The sequence below is a fragment of the Acomys russatus genome, chromosome 27 (assembly GCF_903995435.1).
Source record: "Acomys russatus chromosome 27, mAcoRus1.1, whole genome shotgun sequence".
Taxonomy (NCBI): Eukaryota; Metazoa; Chordata; class Mammalia; order Rodentia; family Muridae; genus Acomys; species Acomys russatus.
Window position 1 is genome coordinate 16,704,642 of NC_067163.1, and position 21,148 is coordinate 16,725,789.

General features: G+C 44.0%; 1 protein-coding gene across 1 annotated transcript in view; it reads left to right on the plus strand.

Moving 5' to 3' along the window:
- The first annotated feature begins 500 nt into the window (after positions 1 to 500).
- Positions 501 to 21,148, plus strand: part of Kcnu1 (potassium calcium-activated channel subfamily U member 1) — a 69,731-nt gene continuing 49,083 nt past the window's right edge. Inside the window, 8 exon segments of the mRNA XM_051169888.1 lie at positions 501 to 1,035; positions 2,753 to 2,869; positions 6,372 to 6,433; positions 7,956 to 8,046; positions 8,482 to 8,593; positions 10,119 to 10,194; positions 12,429 to 12,504; positions 20,528 to 20,698. Of these exon segments, the coding sequence (XP_051025845.1) occupies positions 841 to 1,035; positions 2,753 to 2,869; positions 6,372 to 6,433; positions 7,956 to 8,046; positions 8,482 to 8,593; positions 10,119 to 10,194; positions 12,429 to 12,504; positions 20,528 to 20,698 (900 nt within the window). The 5' untranslated portion in view covers positions 501 to 840.

Sequence of the window (21,148 nt, forward strand, 5' to 3'; positions counted from 1 at the left end):
CAAACAACAACAACAACAAAAGCCAATGACATTACTAGTTGAAGCACTTTATATAATAACCTATATTCTATCATTAGCCATTCTTATTTTAAAGATAAACAAAAATATATCTCCCTAAATATATATAATTTAAAAAAATAAATGGTTCTTTGGAATGGCTCTATTTTGGTGTTCTTAACTATTTGTAGTATTTAAATGGTCAATTATCATCAAATAACATGCCTACCATTTCTTAGTTACAATGTGTGTAGGTAAGTGCATGTGACAATATATGTGTGTCCAGAACACCCAGAATCTACTCCTTCACTGTTTTGGCACAATATTTTCAACTGTTTTAATATTACTAACAAGTATTCATGTAGTATCTTAGGTTAGATGAATTTACTGTTTACCCCCAACTTCTTAAGAGAATAAACAAAACCTCAGTTTCTAGAGTTATTGAGAATGTAAGGTTATCTCAGAAAGGTAGAGAGCCAGTACTGAGATCGCTGGACATTTCACTGAAAACGAACAATTGAAGTTGTTTGTCTAAACAAGCCACTTGAAAAAGCCAGATGCTATTCTCTGTCCCAATGGTGATTAATTCCTCAAGTTCACAGATAAGTAACGGTAGGGTCTAGAACCCTCAGGTACTGACTACCCAGGTAGGCCCTACCATTTTATGTCAGTTGATGACAGTCTGTGCACTTCACCAGAGTGGTTGGAGGATTCTTCTTCCTCGGACTTCTCATTGGCTTTCCCATCAGATCAGAAGATGATGCAACACACGGAAGTATACTTCCTGGAACTGTTGCCAGGTGACCATGACATCATAGACTAGCCCAACAGTGTGGTCTCAAGATGCCTAAAGTATTGCAAGACAATTTAAATAGGAGAGAACCGGAGAAAGTGTTCTGCACAGCTGAGATCCAAGCAGCATTTATTCTCTCCTCCTTTGCGACTTTCCTCGGGGGACTCTTCATCTTATTCATGTTCAGACTAATCTTGAAAACCTCAGAAAAATGGCGAAACATCAAGGGAAAGGGGGTAATCTTGGTCAGTTTCCTGGCCTGGGACACCTGTGTGTGAAGATTGGTGCTAAGTTTGGCATATGTCTGTGTTTAGCAAGCAGTTCAGGCCTTACTTGATTTTTTTTTTTTCAGGCTAATTAATGAGTCTGATGCTTCATAAAGGGCAGGAAACTGGGCCCAGGCTACCAGTGCAATCTGTCGACCATGTAGCAGTGATGAATATAGCAGGATCTCCTTTGGGGGGGGGCAGGGGGAACCTTCCATAAACATCGACAAGGTCCCTGATTCTTAAAAAGGCAGTTAAGCCGGGCGTGGTGACGCACGCCTTTAATCCCAGCACTCGGGAGGCAGAGGCAGGCGGATCGCTGTGAGTTCGAGGCCAGTCTGGTCTACAAAGTGATTCCAGGGCAGCCAAGGCTACACAGAGAAACCCTGTCTCAAAAAAAAAAAAAAGGCAGTTAAGGTCAAATGTGGTACTTTATGGATTAATCTCAGTGCTTGAGGCAGGAGGATTGCTGTGAGCTTGAGATCAATCTGGGCTACAGGAGACCCTGTTTCAGAGAGAGAGTTTTGTTCATTACTATGAGGGAAGCACAAAGCCACAAGACATCAACACAGCCTTCTTTTTGAGTATCCTTTGTGCATGATTTGTATGTGTCCATATGTATACACTGCCTTTGTGTGTTACCTACACCAGCCATAAACGCATAGGCAGTTTTTTGTAGCCTGACTAGCTTTGCAAAGGGCAATGTAACTGCTGGCAAATGATGACAGTGGAAACAAATGGTGACATGATGGTGACATGTTAATAGTTTGAAATACTTCTCTTCAATTCCATATGACTGTTCTATTTTTGTTGTTGTTGTTGTTGTTATAGTTTTCATTTGTTTGTTTTGTTTTGAGACAGGATCTTACTATGGAGCCCCAGTTGGCCTAGAACTCGTGATGTAGAGAGGCTGGCCTCTAACACATCTATCTGCCTTTGCTTCCTGAGTGCTGGGGTTAAAGGCATATGCCACCACATGGGCTCAATGGGAGAACTGATTATGCCCTCTGTAGCTTGTTTTAATTTCCACTTAAACTTTGTTTCTTCCTGGAATAGATTACAGTAGATTTTGTGGTTTTGTTTTTGTAATAGAATACTTGTACCTGTGCATCATAATTACTATGCAAATTTTGCTTACATAGGTCTACTATAAGTGGCATAAAGTAACATAGTTTGAAATAAGAGCAAAAACTTAAGGTTATTAGTAATAGTGAACTTTATATTTCTGTATTTGGGAAATATATCTAGTATATTATTGATAAGCCGGTTTACTCTGTAATTGTTTCTATTTTAAAGACTTTAAACGGGGCTGGAGAGATTGTGCAGTGCTTAAGAGCACTGGCTGCTCTTCCAGAGGACCTGGGGTCAATTCCCAGCAACCACCTGGTGACTCACAGCCATTTGTACTACAGTTCCAGGGGATCTGATGCCCTCTACTGGCTTCCCTGGGCACCAGAACCGTACATGCCGGCCAGACGTAACATTCAGGCAAAATGCCCATTTACATAAAATAAAAATAAATACCACTTTAAAGACAAGACTTTAAACAATGCCATGAAACTATAGGGGAAAGAATTGTGAGACTCCGTGGATTGATGGGTATGCGCCTCCTTCAGCATAAAGTGGACTCCTTTTCTCTCTCGCTGCATCTCACTCCGTCCATCTTTTCTCTCCCCGCCCCCCCCCCCCCCCACAGGCACTATTTTCAGGTAGACTAGATCTTAATCCTTTAAGAAGATTTTACTTTTATGGAGTATTCCGAGATCGTATTGAAATGTTGCTTTCTGCGCAGACCGTCGTGGGGCAATTGTTGGTGAGTTGACATTCACGGTTCTCACGCCGACGCACTGTAGCCATGAACGTGATCGTAGCCCCCTCTGAACTCTAACCACACGAGTAGGCATCTTCTCCGTGGCGGGCGTAGCTATGGCAAGCCTTGTGTGGAGGGCCCTCTACTCATCGCTCTACTTCGCATTTCTCTAACTGAGCAAAATGACTTAGGATTTAGACTTGCTGTTGGCCTCTCTGCTGCATCACCACTCCCGGCTCCTCCTTAAGACTGTATTTTAAGTACAAAGTTTCTCTCTTCCCTCTCCAACCCCCAAACCCTCCCATATGCCCCTCCCTGCGCTCCTTCAAATTCATGGCTTCTTTTTCCCATCAGTTGTTAGCATTTTCCTGATTAATGATTGATGTGAGAGGGCCCAGCCCACTATGGGTGGCGCCACCAGTGGGCAGATGGTCCTGGGTGTATAGGAAAGCTATTTTTGGGGACAATTTAATACATTGTCTTCTTTTATGCCCTCATCCTGCTTGACCCCCTTATTTCCCCCAACTATTTATTCTCTTATTTCCATGTCATTTTCGTGTGCAGGTTGCCATGGCTGCTGTGTGCTTGTGTTTGTATTGGCTAACAGATTAAAAAAATTTTTTGAGACAAGGTCTTTGCTGTGTATCCCTGGCTGCCCTGGACCTCTGTATGTAGACCTTGCTAGACTTGAACTCCCTGAGAGATCCACTCTTTCAACTTCCCAAGTCCCAGAATTCAAAACATATGCCACCAAGCCCCTCTTAACTTCCTATTTATGTGTCTGTGTGTGGGCCAAATGAGTGAGGTGCTCACAGCTTGCAGAAGAGGCTCTTGGCTCCCTTCGAGCTGGAGTCACATATGTGTGTGAGCTGCCTGATATGGGTGCTGGGAATTGAGCTTGGGTCCCGTAGAAAAGCAGCAAGCCCTCTCAATTGCCGAGCCCTCTTTCTAGTCTGTAAGAAAGATGTTTTCCCTTTGTTCATTGATGAACTGAGCAGTGTGTGGGCCATGAGACGATTTAGAGATGCATTTACTGAGTTTGAGTAGAACTTGGCTGAAATCTCCAAATGTCATTAAAACTATCCATGAGGGCATTGATTCGGAGCACAGCTCTTGTCTAAGGGGAATAAAAGGGTGTTTGTTTTAAGCCAAATGTGAATACGTACAACTGGGAGATGGATTCTGGGTTCAGAATCACACAGATCTCTGTGAGTTAGAGGCCAGCCTAGTCTATTTAGTGAGTTTCAAGACAGCCAGGGCTATGCAGAGACACCCTGTCTCAAAGAACCAAAAGCAAAACAAAAATAATTGAGATAGGGTCAGTTGTCTTGGAGCTTTCTATGTAGACCAAGCTGACCTTGAACTCACAGAGATTCTCGTGCCTCTGCCTCCTCAGTGCTGAAATTAAAGACATGTGCTAATAGGGATCTTTATCTTGATGGCTTTACATGAACTTTTGATAGTCATGGAAGGAAAAAGAGTCATAAAGCTTTCCCCAAAAATATAGCTGGGGAGGTCAGGTAGGCAGGTAATAGCAAAGTGGGGGAAATCCTTCAGTTAGGTTGGTATCTGGTCACATCTCAGCTTTTAGTTGGTGAAAGCAAGTTGTCTGCTTTGTTAACACATTCAGAAAGTTTTACTTGAGTCAAAAGAGATTCAGGTCAGGTGCAGAGGCTGGTGCCTAAGATAATTTTGGCTCTGGATTTCAAGCCTCTGTAATAACAATGCTCTAAACCAGCCTTAAAGGATTCAACCTGACTTTGTTCACCCCCACCTTAGAGCCTCACTTCACAGGAGTAAACACTAAACACCTTACATGCTGAAGAGTTCCTGGGCAAGGGTGTCATGACCTAACACCAGTCAGGTAAGAGCGCTCTCCTGGGGGCCCTCTGCAGAGAGGGAGCCCACCCACAGGAGGCAAGAAGGCAGTTTAGTTCTAGCACATTCTGACCCTGAGTGGTTGATTTAGATGTATTTAAGCACAGCACAGTGGGTGAAATGTGCACCACATAGCATACATAAATCCCCATGAGAAACAAAGTAAGCTAATACATGGCCAGATGTGACTACATAATTCATGAAGATGGGCGGGCTCTGTAGGTGCCAGAAAAGCCTCTGGCCACCCAGATAGAACAAAGGTCACCTGACTAGTGAACACACTCACCCCAACCTTTGGGTGGATAGCAGGTATCAAATCCCTTCCCTTGATGGAACAACCATGCATGCTTGCAGTCCAGGTTCCCCAGTGCTTGTCTGAGAGTACAAAGCAAAGACCTGCGTGCCTCCCACAGAGGCAACAGTGAGCCTAGCCATGGGGAAAGTAAAAATAACCATCAACACAAACACAAATGGCTAAGAGAAAAGAATACAAGAGCCCTACCCAAACAATATCTGAGTTAGAGGGGAAGGGAAATTCCATTGTAAATAAAATTCTGGATGTTATAATTACAACTATATTGAACTAAACATGTTGAAATTCTGTTTGTTTGTTGAGACAAGGTCTCATGAAATACGGCTGGTGGCTTCTTTATGTAGACCAGGCTGGCCTCAAACTCGCAGAGATCCACTTGCCTCTGCCTTCTGAGTGCTGGGATTAAAGATGTGAACCACCATGCCAGGCAAAAACCCAGTGGTTTAGAAATTAGAAACTACCAGAGGAATGCTTAATTATCTAGAGCCAACCTAAGAAAAATCACAGACGTTGACAGAGATTTCATCCAGCTCTCTGGGGGCTTTGCATAGGCAGCTTCCTGGCTGTGCTCCGCTGGACAGGCTTGCTTCAAATACCTGGTAAACTGGCATAGTAAAAGCACTCACTTTCTTCTTACACAACATGTTCCCAGGTGGGGAACTGTCTCTAAAGACACATCATGTGCAGTTCAAGCCCAAGACTGTTATTTATTAGCCTTGTTTCTGTCATGAAATGAAGCATGTGAGACACGCCGAGCACTTGGCAAACAATTGCTAAACTCTAGGAGCAGGAAGGGCACCCTACTTATTCTGAAGCGTGTGGGAGTTAAAATTTAGGTAAGTAAAGTGGGTATACGTTGACTTAGTGTGACGCTTAGTCTACTTTCCCTGAGTGAGTGAGTGAGTGAGTGAGTGAGTGCAGGCATAAATGAATGTGTGAACGTGATGCTGCACATACATGGGAAAGGTAGGGAAAACCCATTTCATCCTCCCTCACTCTGCAGGCAGTAATAAAAATACACAGCAATATCTACTTCATTTAAAATAGAAAACACAAGCCAGGCATGCTGGCGCACGCCTTTAATCCCAGCACCAGGGTGCCAGAGGCAGGCAAATCACTGTGAGTCAGAGGCCAGCCTGGTCTACAAAGCGAGTCTAGGACAGCCAAGGCTACACAGGGAAACCCTGTCTCTAAAAACCAAAAACTAAAAACAAAACCAACCCTCCCCCCAGATAAAATAAAATAGAAAACACAACTCTGTGGGCTTATTTATTCCATATCATTAAAATAGACTTGCATCCTTTCTGTTTTTAGGTGATCCTCGTTTTTGTGCTAAGCATCGGGTCTCTTATAATCTATTTCATCAATTCAACAGAGTGAGTAAAAACTCCAGCCATTCTTGGCTGCTTTATCAGTGCAGTGATGCAATTGCTTTAAAATTTTCTCTTCAAGGACGTAAAATATAGTTTTGCTCACATCCATGCATGAGCACACACACACACACACACACAAGCACACACACACAGAAAGCTAATCAAAATGGACACCATGTAGCTGCCCCCCAGTGGGCACTAACTCTGGTTCTATGATAAATGCATGTGTTTGTTCTGTATCTTGCCACCTGTAATGCTAGTGCAGTTGCACTGCAGACCTTCTGGGACGCTAAGCCTCCAGCTGTTGCTTCCTCACATGGGGCCACCTATCAAGGCTTTTGAATTCCTCGAGTTGAAACAGAAGTCTTGGGGTGTCTCAGAGCCTCTCATGCTTCTTTGTGATGTTTTGAGGCTTCAACCTTGGATCGCTTCTCTGAAGTCACCCCCTTATATATCTCAAGGCTAGGAAAAGTGGTTTTGTTTGTTTGTTTGTTTTGGTTGTTTTTTTTTTGTTTGTTTGTTTTGTTTTGTTTTTTTGTTTTTTTTCGAGACAGGGTTTCTCTATGTAGCCTTGGCTGTCCTGGACTCGCTTTGTAGATCAGGCTGGCCTCGAACTCACAGTGATCCACTTGCCTCTGCCTCACCAGTGCTGGGATTAAAGGCATGTACCACCTCGCCTGGCTTGGAAAAGTGTTTTTTGAAAACTAAACCCTGTGTGATTTAAACCTCAAGCCAAGCTGGGGTAAAATCAAGAATTTCTAACACATCTTTTAGGAAATAACCTCTGAATCTTTTTTTAAATTTTTAATTAATTAATTAATTATTTTTTTGGTTTTTCGAGACAGAGTTTCTCTATGGACTTGCTGTGTAGACCATGCTGGCCTCGAACTCACAATGATCCGCCTGCCTCTGTCTCCCAAGTGCTGGGATTAAAGGCGTGGGCCACCACCGCCCAGATTTGAATCTCTTTCCGTTCCATTCATTTGATCTAGAGTACCCATATCTCTAAGGAGTAGACAAGCTGAGAGATTTAGTCTAGATGGTCCTTCACCACGAAGGACCAATCTTTGAGGATCTGTACACCCACTTAACAAAACGGAAGTGGAACCAACAGACCCTGTAACAGAGTGGTGGGCCATTCTCCTCCCAGTCTCCTGTCCGTGTGTGGTCTAATGGCCTCGCTCATTCATAGTGCATTCCCAAGAGGAAGGTAATTCTCTTCAGATGCAAACATGAGTCTTGAATGAAGCACTCACATTGAATGTGTACATCACCTACTCGGCCTTCATCTCCCCTCTGTAGACATAGGTTAAAATGCTTATCTCCCCCCCCCCCATCCCCACCTCCCCGCCAGACGGGGTTTCTCTGTGTAGCAGAGCCCTGGCTGTCCTGGACTGGCTTTGTAGATCAGGCTGGCTTTGAACTCCCAGAGATCTGCCTGCCTCTGCCTCCAAGTGCTGGCATTAAAGGCGCCACCACCTGGCTAAAATGCTTATCTTTGCAAAATGTTCCCATTTCTTTCCAGCCCGGTTGGAAGATGTTCTTCATATGAAGACAAAACTGTCCATGTGGATTTGAGTTTCAACGCTTTCTTTAGTTTCTATTTTGGGTTGAGGGTAAGTACCTAGGTAAAATGATAATAACTATCACTAAACCATAGGTAGGGGAATGGAGACATAGCTCATCAGTTAGGAGCACCTGATGCCTTGATAGAGGGCCTGCATTTAGTTCCCTGTTCCTCCATGATGGCTCACAGCTGCCATAATTCCAGTTCCAGAGGATCTCACACCCTCTTCTGGCCTCTGTAGGCACCATGCTTGCACATGATGCATACACAAACATACAGGCATGTATATATATGTATGTATATATATATATATACACACATATATATATATACACACACACATACACACACACATAATGTATATATATATATATACACACACATATACACACACACATAAAACAACACACTTATAAACATAAAATAATTTAATTTTTAAATATCCTAAGGGAAATATAATTTGAGTGTTTTGTTTCTATTTCAGTTTTGGGCAGCTGATGACAAGATCAAATTCTGGTTGGAGATGAATTCAATTGTAGACATTTTTACCATCCCACCAACCTTTATTTCTTATTACTTGAAGAGTAATTGGCTAGGTAAGTGTGCTGTGACAATCAGTAATCAGTACAATATTTATCCTTCCTTTTAAAATACCTCATTGTCATTTGGAAGATCCCCCCCCCCTTTGGTTTTTCGAGACAGGGTTTCCCTGTGTAACATTGACTGTCCTGGACTTGCTTTGCAGACCAGGATGGCCTTGAACTCACAGTGATCCTCCTGCCTCTGCCTCCCGAGTGCTGGGATTAAAGGCGTGCGCCACCACCGCCCAGCTGACCCCTCTCTTGATTGCAGAGATTTGTACTACATTTACAGAAACACTTTTTGTTTTGCTGCTTTGAGATTAGAACTCACTATGTAGCTCTGGCTGGCCTTGAACTCATAGAGATCCACCTGCCGCAGCCTCACAAATGCTGGGAGGTATCACCATCAGAATGACCAGAAATCATTTTTTGATCCCAGCATGGAGCAAAGCACCTGGTACAGAGCAGGTGTCCAGTAGTTGTTGGTGGAATAACTGTATCAACACGAGGGCCAGGCTCCAGCACCTGTGACCCTTACACTGGGGTCTCATGGACTCAACGAATGGCCTCCCCTGGGTTCTCAAGGCCAATTGTCACATTGGGATATGCTGGAACTGGGAATTGTTCATTAGCTGTTTTATCGTTAAGGTGGACATATTGACAGTGCATGGGTTTTTAAAAATCAGTTTTTAATAAAATTTTATATTTTATTTATTGCTTATAAAATGCACACCAATTCTTTTTTATTGTTGTTATTGTTTTGGTTTGGTTTGGTTTTTTGGTTTTTCAAGACAAAGTTTCTCTTTGTAGCCTTGGCTATTCTGGACTTGCTCTGTAGACCAAGCTGGCCTTGAACTCACAGCGATCTGCCTGCCTCTGCCTCCCAAGTGCTGGGATTAAAGATGTGCATCACCACGCCCGGCCATACACACCAATTCTATTTGTTGCTATTGTTAACAAAAAAGCAAAACTGGGATTACTGAAAAGTTGAATAGTTGGGGCTGTAGAGATGGCTCAGTGGTTAAGAGCACTGACTGTTCTTTCAAAGGTCCTGAGTTCAATTCCCAGCAACCACGTGGTAGCTTATAACAATCTTTAATGACATCTGATGCCCTTTTCTGGCCTGTGGGCCTATAAGCAGGCAGAAGACTGTATACATAATAAATAAATATATCTTTGAAAAAAAAAGTTGAATAATCAGGAGCTTAATGGATCCATGTAAAGTTTTCTATAAATCCTAAAGAAGAGGTAAGAGTAAAATGAATAGTTCTTATTCCATACCAGGCTGGCTTCAGCATGCTGGAGATTATATCTACAGTGTTATAAGGTGGATCCTGCTATACTTGCCATTTTATGCGTGAGGAACTATGGAAGTGGGTATCATAGGTAATGGTAGCTAACTTTCAGGACCAGGATTTTGTACTTCTTGTCCTTGAACCTGCGACATCACAACAGAGTATATTCAAGTGCTTCAGGGAAGGACAGTGTGTGCATCCCAATCATGTCATATTTTAAGCTTCTTTCTCCTGGTTCTTTGTAGGTTTGAGGTTTCTGAGAGCTCTGCGGTTGCTCGAACTCCCTAAAATCTTACATATCCTACAAGTCATCAAGACCAGGTAACTGCGGGATTCCCTGACATGCCCATTTGGCAGTTTGGATTAGGAAATTGAACATTAACTGGTCCTCAAGCTCCCTACACTCCACCAGATTCCTGGTGTGAAACCTAGGAAATCTGTCAACATCTGTGGTGTCACTCACTCACCACTCCCATGTGTCATTTAGCACCCTGGCTGAAAACCTTGCAGTCCCTGTAAAGAGATTGCTTATTTCTTGTTTTGTCAAAACGAAACCAGCCTCTCTTTGTGTGTCTGGACAAAACCGTTCCTAGAAGCTGTGGATTGCTAAACCCCAGTGCCAAAGGTGGGGTGCCTCCCATAGGCTCCCAAACAATGCAGCCTCTTGTCACTTCCCTCGGTTACCCACAAGTAACAGACGACAAGACCCAGTTGGCTGAAGACATCACACACCTTAGTTACATAATACAGAGAAACCGACCTGGAAGTAAGCTGAAACCTTCCTCCCTGCTGACTAGCTTTCATAGTCCCTCCCTGGAGATGCTATGCAAGCTTGTAGGGTAGAAAAAGGCATCAATTGTCCTACCCAGTTGTGAACCCTACAGACTACAAGACCAACTTACCAGACAAGATGTGCCCACTTGTGCAACAATGACCCTACTGTCATGGCCCTAACCAACTGCTCTCTGCTTAGAGTTGAGACCTGTTCTACAGGAGGGAATCCATGCCTGGTACTATGAACCTGCTTAAAGTCCATGTCTGAACTATGAACTCCCATGCCAGGGAGATCATGGGCACTAAGGAGGGCAAAGGCACATGGATGGAATACTACTGTTTACCCATACTTGATAGTGTAAAACTGCTTTCTAAATACTTACCTTTCTACCCATGGACAAATGCTACTCTCAGCCTTTATCAGAGACGCCATCTTTTCTAGCGATCAGTGGTGAATGCAGAGACTCATGGCTGTAAAAAGTGCTGGTAATGAGTGATATTCGAGTGCTCAGCTCGGACACGCATTCCATCCCTTCTGAGGTTCGCAGAACATTGCGGAAGAGGAAGCAGAGAGGATGTAAGAGCCAGAAGATAAGGAGAAGGGCTGCGAAAGCCATCTTCTGGGCAAGACACAGCCATTGCAATTGTGATCTCACAGTAGCTGTGGATGTCTGCCCTGGGTCTGCACAAGAATGTACCCAGTGGCGCCCCCGCTAGGTTCTGGGGGTTAGTTCTATCCCACGGCTCAGAATACAGCTCTGGTGACACTAAGCGGGTTACAAGCCACACATCTGGGAAAGGGACTGGTAGAGCGGGGTTTGACAGGCTGGTAGAGGTTTGCAGGAGGGAGTAATCAACGCGTCCAATACATGTATACAATTGTGAAAGAGCAAAAGCAATCAAAGAAAAGAATTGCCTCTTGTTGACTAGTAAAATAAGAAACATTTCTGCAGGTTTAGAGGTGTTATCAGTTCCTCAGAGCATGAGAGATGCCCAGCAGCAGCAGTGAGCCATTGCTTAGAGAGGTGGAGCCTCGAGCTTACGCCCAGTGGGAAAGTGCTTACCTGGCATATACAAGGTCCTGGGTTCAAATCCCAGCATTACAGATAAGTAAAAGTAGTGCAACTTAAACTTTCTCCTTCAGTACACTACTGCACTCTTATTAGAAATGTGAGTCCCATAGTGTAGATGCAACTCAGCGTTAAGCATGCATTGTGAAGAAGTCAAGGCAGGAAAGACTATCTTTGCATGACAAATGGCCAGAAACCAAAGTTACTTCAGCTAAGCGCTACGGCTTTCCTCGACAGGTTTAAGCCTCTTTGATACTTTTGCCTCAGTGATCCTGGTATGAGTTCAGCGTATGACACTACATTCCTTTAATAAACTCATCTTATCTTATAAGTCCACACCTGGACCCCTGCCATTTTGTTCTACTACTTAAGACAAAGTTATAACCTTAAAAATTGGTTGAGTATCGATCCACATGTTTGCCTTTGACACCAGGCTGATGGATGATAGAGTAAAATCTATAATGTTTGAAGAAACACCTGACACTGGGTGACTTTCCAGCCGTGTTTCTCAGCTCTTAATGCATACATGAATGGTATACAGGCCTTGTATCCATACAGACTGGAAAGTGAGGGCAGAGCCCCAGGTAATGCTGTGTCTTTCAATCTATGGGCCATGCAGTGAGCAGAAAACTGGGCCCTGGAGGGCTGTGTCTGCACTGATTCAGAACCTGCCTGTGGAGACCTAACAGTTCTTTGTCCTTGTCCTTTTAGCAATTCATTGAAGCTTTCCAAACTGTTGTCAATAGTTCTCAGTACCTGGTTCACAGCTGCAGGATTCCTTCACCTGGTAAGCAATCCATTGCAGTCCCCAATGGCATCCGCTGGCATGAGCATCCTTTTAGTCCCCAGCGGTATCCACCAGTGTGAACATCCTTGTAGTCCTGAGTGGTGTCCACCAGTGTGAGCATCCTCCTTGTCCCTAGTTGCATCTGCCAGTGTGAGCATCTTTGTAGTCCCCAATGGCATCCACAGGTGTGAGCATCCTTGCAGTGCCGAGTGGCATCCACAGGTGTGAGCATCTTTGCAGTCTCTAATGGCATCTACTGGTGTGAACATCCTTTCTTTGAAACTAGAGAGGGCCTAGACCACAGGTTTATCTTCTTACTTTTACCTTTTTGTTTTTTGTTTTTGTTTTTAGGTTTTCTGAGACAGAGTTTCTCTGCATAACAGCCCTGGCTGTTATGTCCTTTGTAGACTGGGCTGGCCTTGAACTCACAGAAATCCACCTGCCTCTGCCTCCTGAGTGCTAGGATTAAAGGCGTGCGTCACCACGCCTGGCTTACTTTTTAATTTCCACACTCATATTTATCATAACTTTTGCATCTCCTACCGTCAAGATAGCTTTGTATCCTCTTCCAATATTTCACAATCTCATTAGGTCTAAAGGTATAAGACATACGATTTATTGATAAATCTTCATGGAGGTTGAGGATTCTTAAATTTTAAATAAATATGTAAAAGTGAAAGCATGAAGCTGAGGCTGGGGTGTAGTTCTGTGCTAAGCTGCCTGTACAAGGCTGTGGGTTTTACCTCCCGAACTGGGCATGGGGTGGGGTGGAGAGCCAATGAAAGAATTCTAGACTTATTAAAACTGGACAGTTGCTGGAGAGGGGTCGAGTTGCTATTGCAAAAGAGAGACTTGGGGCCACCCTCATTATTCTGGAAACATCCACAGGGAAGGGCTCCCTTCTGCCCTACAGAATGAGACGCTGTGAGTTTCCTCAATAGGAAGGGTTCCTGGCTCCACTGCTTGAGAACGTATGAGTTATCAGAAGATGGGGGAGAATTGAAATGCAATGCTAAAAGCCTTCAGAACATTTTCTGAAAATCAAAAAGTCCTTTAGACTTGAGGGTCTCTCTCAAAGTTAACTTAAACAATAAGTATGAAAACATTTACAGCATGGCTTATTAAGAAAATAGTCAGCCAGGCGTGGTGGTGCACGCCTTTAATCCTAGCACTCGGGAGGCAGAGGCAGGTGGATCGCTGTGGTTCAAGGCCAGCCTGGTCTACAGAGTGAGTCCAGGACAGCCAAGGCTACACAGAGAAACCCTGTCTCAAAAAAAAAACAAAAAAACAAAAACAAAAACAAAAACAAAAACAAAAGAAAATAGTCAAGTACTGAACGCAAACTCCGATAGAACCTTGGAATCATTTGAAACCAGCTGGAAGGGCAATTCCAGCTCAGCACTGACAGCACTGGACCGAGATTTCAAGGGTGGAAGCAACCATTGCTATCCCAGAATTCTAGAGGAGATGCCACTAAGATAGCCTTTCCCTTTACTTCCATGTGGCCTAAAGGCATATCTTATTTGATCTAATTATGTCACTACTAGTCTGGTCATCCCGTTCTCTCAAGGTCACTGGGGGTCATAAGCAGAAGAGCTGCTTCCTGCGTATAGAAGGTGCTGCTAGACTGAGCATGACTCCGAATCCTTGAAGTCTCTTCTTTACCCTCTAAGCATGAAAAGGAGTCTCTAGGAGAGATTCATTCAGAAAAAGAAGAAGGGTTCCATTCTGAACTACACTGATTTTGAGAATGTAAACAACAACAAAAGAAAACAAAACAAAACAAAAAAACCCTAAACTAAAAAAGCTTTATCCACTAGCACAGAAAATAGTCGATTTTGTTGAGAGGATGTTGGAAATGACACCTCAAAAATCAAAGTTGTGATCGTCCCACTGTCTCACCATCCTGTGCTTACACTATCCTTCAGCTAACCATTAATACTGTTCAAAAAATGGGGGTGGCTGGGCTCATGACAGGGTTTCTCTGGGTAGCCCTGGCTGTCCCAGAGCTCACTCTGTAGACCAGGCTGGCCTCGAGCTCAGAGATTCACCTGCCTCTGCCTGCCGAGGGCTGGGAGTAAAGGTGTGCGCCACCACTGCCCAGCTGATGCCATTCAAATTTGAGTATTAACTAGAAAGATATCTGTATGGAGCCTAAGATTAAATTTCACAAAAATAATAAAAGGTTGCTGCAGAATACAGTGGTTCTAAACCATCCAATGTAACTTGACAAAAGGAACAGTAGACAAGTTAAGAACACCTCCTTGTTTGAAGAAGTGCAAATGAGCTTATAAAAAATCTATCACAATCTTTTATACGAAGGCATAAAATATTTTGACTGTCAGTAGAATAGCCACTGGTAACTTGCCCATGATGGCAGAAGCCTCCTCACTCACATCCATGCAAGCAATCCTAATTGAACTCACAGGATCACACAAAACCTCCAAGACAACAAGAAAAAACAAACAAACAAAAAGCCACAAAAGTAGGAGAAACTCTTGTTGGCACAAAAAAGGAATTCAGTGGGAGGATGCATAATGCGGGGAGGTGGAAATGCCCAAAAGTACTTATATACATGTATGACGCTCAATAAAACAACTGCTAAAAACCCTGAATGAAAATATGTTACTAAGCCGGGCGTGGTGGCAACGCCTTTAATCCCAGCACTCGGGAGGCAGAGGCAGGTGGATCACTGTGAGTTCGAGGGCAGCCTGGTCTACAAAGTGAGTCCAGGACAGTCAAGGCTACACAGAGAAACCCTGTCTCAAAAAACCAGAGGAAAAAAAAAAGAAAATATGTTACTAACAGATTATTAAACAATAGAAAGAATTGAAAGACATCAGAAGAATAAACCATATTATGGAGCCAAAGTCATATCAGAGCGGAACCAGATGCAAAAAAGAAAAAGTGAGAGGACAAATTCAGAAACACAGAGGACAGCGCTGCAGCGAAAGTGGTGAGATGAGGGTCGACAGCGACACCTGGGGAGAAGAACGCACACAGTACACGATATTGATTCCGCGTGCTAGGCATAAAACACGTGTTCCAAGAGAAATGCTCGAGATGAAGTCTGGCACTTGTACATGAAAAGACATATTGTGCCCTAGGGGAAATGACTCCTGGTTAATAGTTATTAGGTCAAATAAAGCACGCCCGTGGGCTGCACTGAGCCTGAGAACTTCTCACTGGGATTACAGCAAAGATTACCAATGATGCACGTCTCATAGCATTCTGAGACAGTATAGGTTGCTTCTTCCCTGGTAGGCACATGATTCTTGGTCCAGCCCCGTCAATGCAGAAATGGATCTACCCTCTCTGTCCTGTTTGGAGCAGACACTGATCTTCAAGGATAAGAAGAAGGTGCGGGGGCTGGAGAGATGGCTCAGTGGTTAAGAGCACTGTCTGTTCTTCCGAAGGTCCTGAGTTCAGTTCCCAGCAACCACATGGTGGGGAATTTATAATGAGATCTGGTGCCCTCTTCTGGTGTGCAGGCATACATGCAGACAGAACACTCTACTTAGAAAATAAACAAATCATAAAAAAAAAAAAAGAAAAGAAAAAGAGTACAAGCTGAAGACAGAAAGGCTGTAGAAGGAAGCAAAAGAAAGCAGCACCAACTTGCTTGGTAGCTCTGATCAATACCATAAGACAATAAGAGGCATGGCGAAACTGTAGTGATTAATGAACTTACAGACAAATGTCCTAACCAGGGCCAAGAGGGCTGCATACAGTGTGCGCGTAGTCTTAGGGTTTCTGTGGCTATGATGAAACACCATTTATTCAGCTTCAGCTCCATATCACCACTCATCACTAAAGGAAGTCAGGACAGGAACTTAAACAGGGCAAGGACCTGGAGCAGGAGCTGGTGCAGAAGCCACGGAGGGGGCTGCTTACTGGCTTGCTCTCACAGTTGCTTGGCCTGCTCTCTTATAGAACCAAGGACCACCAGTCCAGGGGTGGCATCAGCCATAATGGGCTGGGCCTCCCCCATCAATTATGAGTTAAGGCAATTCCCTACAGACTTACCTGCAGAGGCGTTTTCTCAAGTGAGGCTCCCTCTTCTCTAGCCGGTGTCAAATTGGCATAAAACTAGCCAGTATCACTGGACCCTCGTCAGCTTGACACACAAGCACATCACTTTTCAGTTATAACCTTTCCTTTCTTATTTATTCCCAAGAAGGCACATTAATATCATAATATAAAACACAACTTTATTTTATTTAGTTATTTAGTTAGTTTTTTCAAGACAGGGTTTCTTTGTGTGTAGCCTTGCCTGTCCTGGACTCACTTTGTAGGCCAGGCTGGCCTTGAACTCACAGAAATCTGCCTGCCTCTGCCTCCCACGTGCTGGTATTAAAAGCGTGCACCACCATTCCTGGCCTACAGAAGTAGCTTTAAAAGTCCCACTGTCCTGACAAATTCAAATACATTCAAAACTTAAGTTTTCTTCAAATTTCTAATCTCTAGAAATCCAAAATCTCTTTCTCTTTTTTAAAAAAAGATGTACTTATTTTTTATTTATTGCATATGAGTGCTTTATCTGCAGAAGAGGGTATCAGATCGCATTATAGATGGTTGTGAGCCACCATGTGGTTGCTGGGAATTGAACTCAGGACCTCTGGAAGAGCAAGCAGTGCTCTTAACCACTGAACCATCTCTCCAGCCCACCCAAACCTCTTTTAAAAGCTCACAGTCTTTCAGTTGCATGCTACTGTAAAAATCAAAATTAAATGCCTTTTCACTTCAAGAGGGGGAAACTGGGGCACAGACACAGTCAGATTAAAGCAAAACCAAACCCCAACAGTGTAAATAACCCAGTGTTCAATGTCTGGGATTCACTCACGTTTTTCTGGGCTCCTCCAAAGGGCTTGACTCACTTCTCCGACTCTGCCCTCTGCAGCACTCACAGCATGTCCTCTAGCCTCTGGCTGGCTCCACTCCACTGCTGCTGCTGTTCTTGTTGGCCATCTCCTGGTACTGGCATCTCAGAAATGCTGAGGTTTTCTGCTGCAACTGGGCTACAGTTTCACCAACAGCCTCTCACACGCTCTCTTCATGGTGCCAAGCCTCAGCTGTTCTCCACGCCCCCTTTAAGCCACCAAAATGTGAACCACCTGGATGACTCTTATTTGACTAAGTTCAGCTGCAGCCTTCGCTTCCCTCTGAAAATCACAAGCCAGGCCTTCACTTTCTGTGCTGCTCTCGGCATTCTTTTTTTTTTTTTTTTTCTTTAAAGATGTATGTGTTTATTATGTATACAATGTTCTGCCTGCGTGTGTGCCTGTTTCTTCCAAGCTCCTACAGTGCAGCTCACTGAGCTCTCATCACTCAGTGGGCTTTGTAGCCGGAAGTCCCAAATTCCTTCTACAATCTTCCCCAAACAACATGGCCAGGTCTATCACAAAAATACTCCTCTCTGCTTGGCATGGTGGCACACGCTTATAATCCTGGCATTCCAGGAGGCAGAGGCAGGCGGATCTCTGTGAGTTCGAGGCCAGCCTGGTCCACAAAGCGAGTCCAGGACAGCCAGGGCTACTCACAGAAACCCTGTCTCAAAAAATAAAAGAAAAAACAAAACAACACAAAAAGAAATACTCCACTCCTGGTACCAATTTGTGCTTTAGGGTGTCTATTCCTGTGATGAAACACCACGACTAAAAGAAAATAAGAAAAGGTTTATTTCTTTGGTTTACACTTTCACATCACAGTTCAGCATCAAATTAAGTCAGGACAGAAACCTAGAGCAGCAACTGATGCAGAGGCCTTGGAGGGCGCTGCTGACTGGCTTGCTCACCCTGCCTTCTTAGAGAACCCAGGACCATAAGCCCAGGGATGGCACTGCCCACAATGGAGCTAGCTGTCTCCCATCAATCGCTAATTAAGAAAATGCTCTACAGGCTTGGCTACAACAAGACCTGACAAAGGCATTTTTCTCAACTGAAACTCCCTCCTCTCGGATGACTCTAGCTTGTGTTGACATAAAACTATCCAGTACCCCCACCATGTAAACGTAACTACCAGACTTTTGTCATTGTCACATGGACAAAACAACTTATGAATGTAGGCCGAGTGTGGTGGCACATACCTTTAATCCCAGCACTCGGGAGGCAGAGGCAGGCAGATCACTGTGACTTCGAGGCCAGCCTGGTCTACATAGTGAGTCTAGGGCAGCCAAGGCTACACAGAGAAACCCTGTCTAGAAAAACAAAACAAACAAACAAACAAACAAACAAAAAGAATGGAAGGACTGGGCTGGAGAGATGGCTTAGAAGTTAAGAGTACTGTCTGCTCTTACCAGAGGTCCTAAGTTCAATTCCCAGTAACCACATAGTGGCTCATAACCATCTATAATGGGATCTGGTGCCCTCTCCTCGTGGGCAGGCATACATGCAGACAGAACATTGTATACATAATACATAAATAAATAAATCCACAACCCCTTAACAAGCCTTAAAAATCAGCGAAGACCCTGGGCTCAGGCCGGTAGCTCAGTGGGTAGAGTACTTACCCAGCATTCACAAAGCTCAGGGTTCGATTCCCAGCACCATATAAACTGTGTTGTTGTGGCACATGCCTGTAACCCTTGTGCTTGGGAGGTGGGGACAGGAGGAGCAGAAATTTGGCGTCATACTTGTCTGTACCAGGAGGTTGGGGCTATCCTGAGCTACATGAGACCCTGTGTTACCCGTGCTCAAGACTCTTAATGCACTCATCAAACTTAGGCAAGGGCCGGCCAGTGCTTGGCACACCGCTTGTAAACAGTGATAAGCACTTGGGAAATGATGTAATTTCTACTTTCCATCCTAGTCCTTTGCATTTTTTCTGATTTATTTATTTATTTATTTATAACGTATAGTGTTTTACATACATGTACGTGTCCACCACATAGGAAAAAAATGGCATCAGATCCCCTGGAGTTATAGCCACCATGTTTGTGACCCTGGTCCTCTGTAAGAGGAGCAAGTGCTTTTACCTGCTGAACTAACTCTCCAGCACTCTCCATTCCTGTTCTCAACTGGAAAACAGAAGTTTAATTTCCCCAGATCATCATCAACATTTAAGCACCTTTGTTGATAAGTACAAATAGGAAATACATAAGCTACGGGGGGAAAACGTGTGAAGACGGACAAAAGAAAGTTAAATACATGCCGGTAAAGCATGTATTGGCGTGAACGTTCAAACAGAAATCATTTTTTTTGTGTTTTTTTGTTTGTTTTTTAGACAGCGTCTTTCTGTGTTAGCCTTGGCTGTCTTAGACTCACTTTGTAGACCAGGCTGGCCTTGAACTCACAGTGATCCACCTGCCTCTGCCTCCCAAGTGCTGGGATTAAAGATGTGCGCCACCGCGCCCGACTTCAGAAATCAATTATTTGGTCACTTTTCTCATTGCTGTGGCAAAATAAGTGACACAGATCTCTTAAGGAAGGTCTGTTGTGGCTCACAGTTAAGGATACAGTCCATCCCTGTGGGGAAGCCGTGGGGAGTGACGCGGCTGGTCTGGTTATGGTGCATCCAATCAGGATGCTAAGAGAGCTAAGTGTTTCTGCTTAGCTTGCCGTCTCCCTGGGCTCTGTGTGACGCTAACTCATGACATGGTCCGGCCTCTTTCGAACTTGGAAGGCTTGGTTTTCCTTGGACGCTAAGGCCATGTGCTTGCGCTCACTGAAACCCACGCTTATTGATTTTCCCCATCTTCTTAAAAAATGAAAATGAATGGTGATTGCTGGGAGAGCCCTGGCTCCAGAATATAGTTTTGGGCCTTAAGAGAAGCAGGAAGCACCTCTCTGTAGGGTGTTCTGAATCTGGAAGCGTGCTCCACGGCCTCAACAGATGTTAATGCTAAGCATAATTGGGGAAATAAGACCTCCTGATCTCCACCTGCAATCGTAGGGTCTTCTCAGCAGCCACAGTCAGTTGATCTCATTTTTTTGGATTGAACCGGGGGAAATTGATGCTCTGTTTGCCTTCTTCTTCCCTTGTCTTCTATTCACAGACCTTTCCTTTGCCATCTCTCTTTGGACAGGTGGAAAATTCTGGTGATCCCTGGCTCAACGGTAGAAATGCACAGACTATGTCATATTTTGAGTGCGTTTATCTTGTCACAGCAACAATGTCAACTGTTGGCTTTGGGGATGTGGTGGCCAAGACAGCCCTAGGAAGGATTTTCATTGTTTTCTTCACCCTTGGAAGTTTGGTGAGAAATATTTTTTATTATTTTTTGAGCATTAAAAAAAAAGTAAAGCATTCGGTTAATGTTGAGAAAACAATGTAGACTTGAAGGCGAATATTGCTTTGTTCAGTGTATGTGAAAGTGAAAAGATGCACAGACCCCATATTTTCCAAACCACGTGCCCTGGAACCTGGTGCAGTTGCTCGGTTCCCAGGAATGAAGGGAGGGGGATTCTACATTGAATCAAGCAAGCCCATCTTCCTCAGTATTTGCCCATGAGACTAAAACCTTCCTCTGAAGAGGAAGGACACTTGAGATGTGGTTCTGTGCCATCACATATTTTGCCTCCACTCACCACGACACTAGCAATTAGTTTTCGGGAGGCTACAGATAAAGTTGGTATTTATGCTCTGTTCAGGAGAGTCACGATGGCAAAGAAAGCCTCACTCCCTTCCTTCCTTCCTTCCTTTCTCT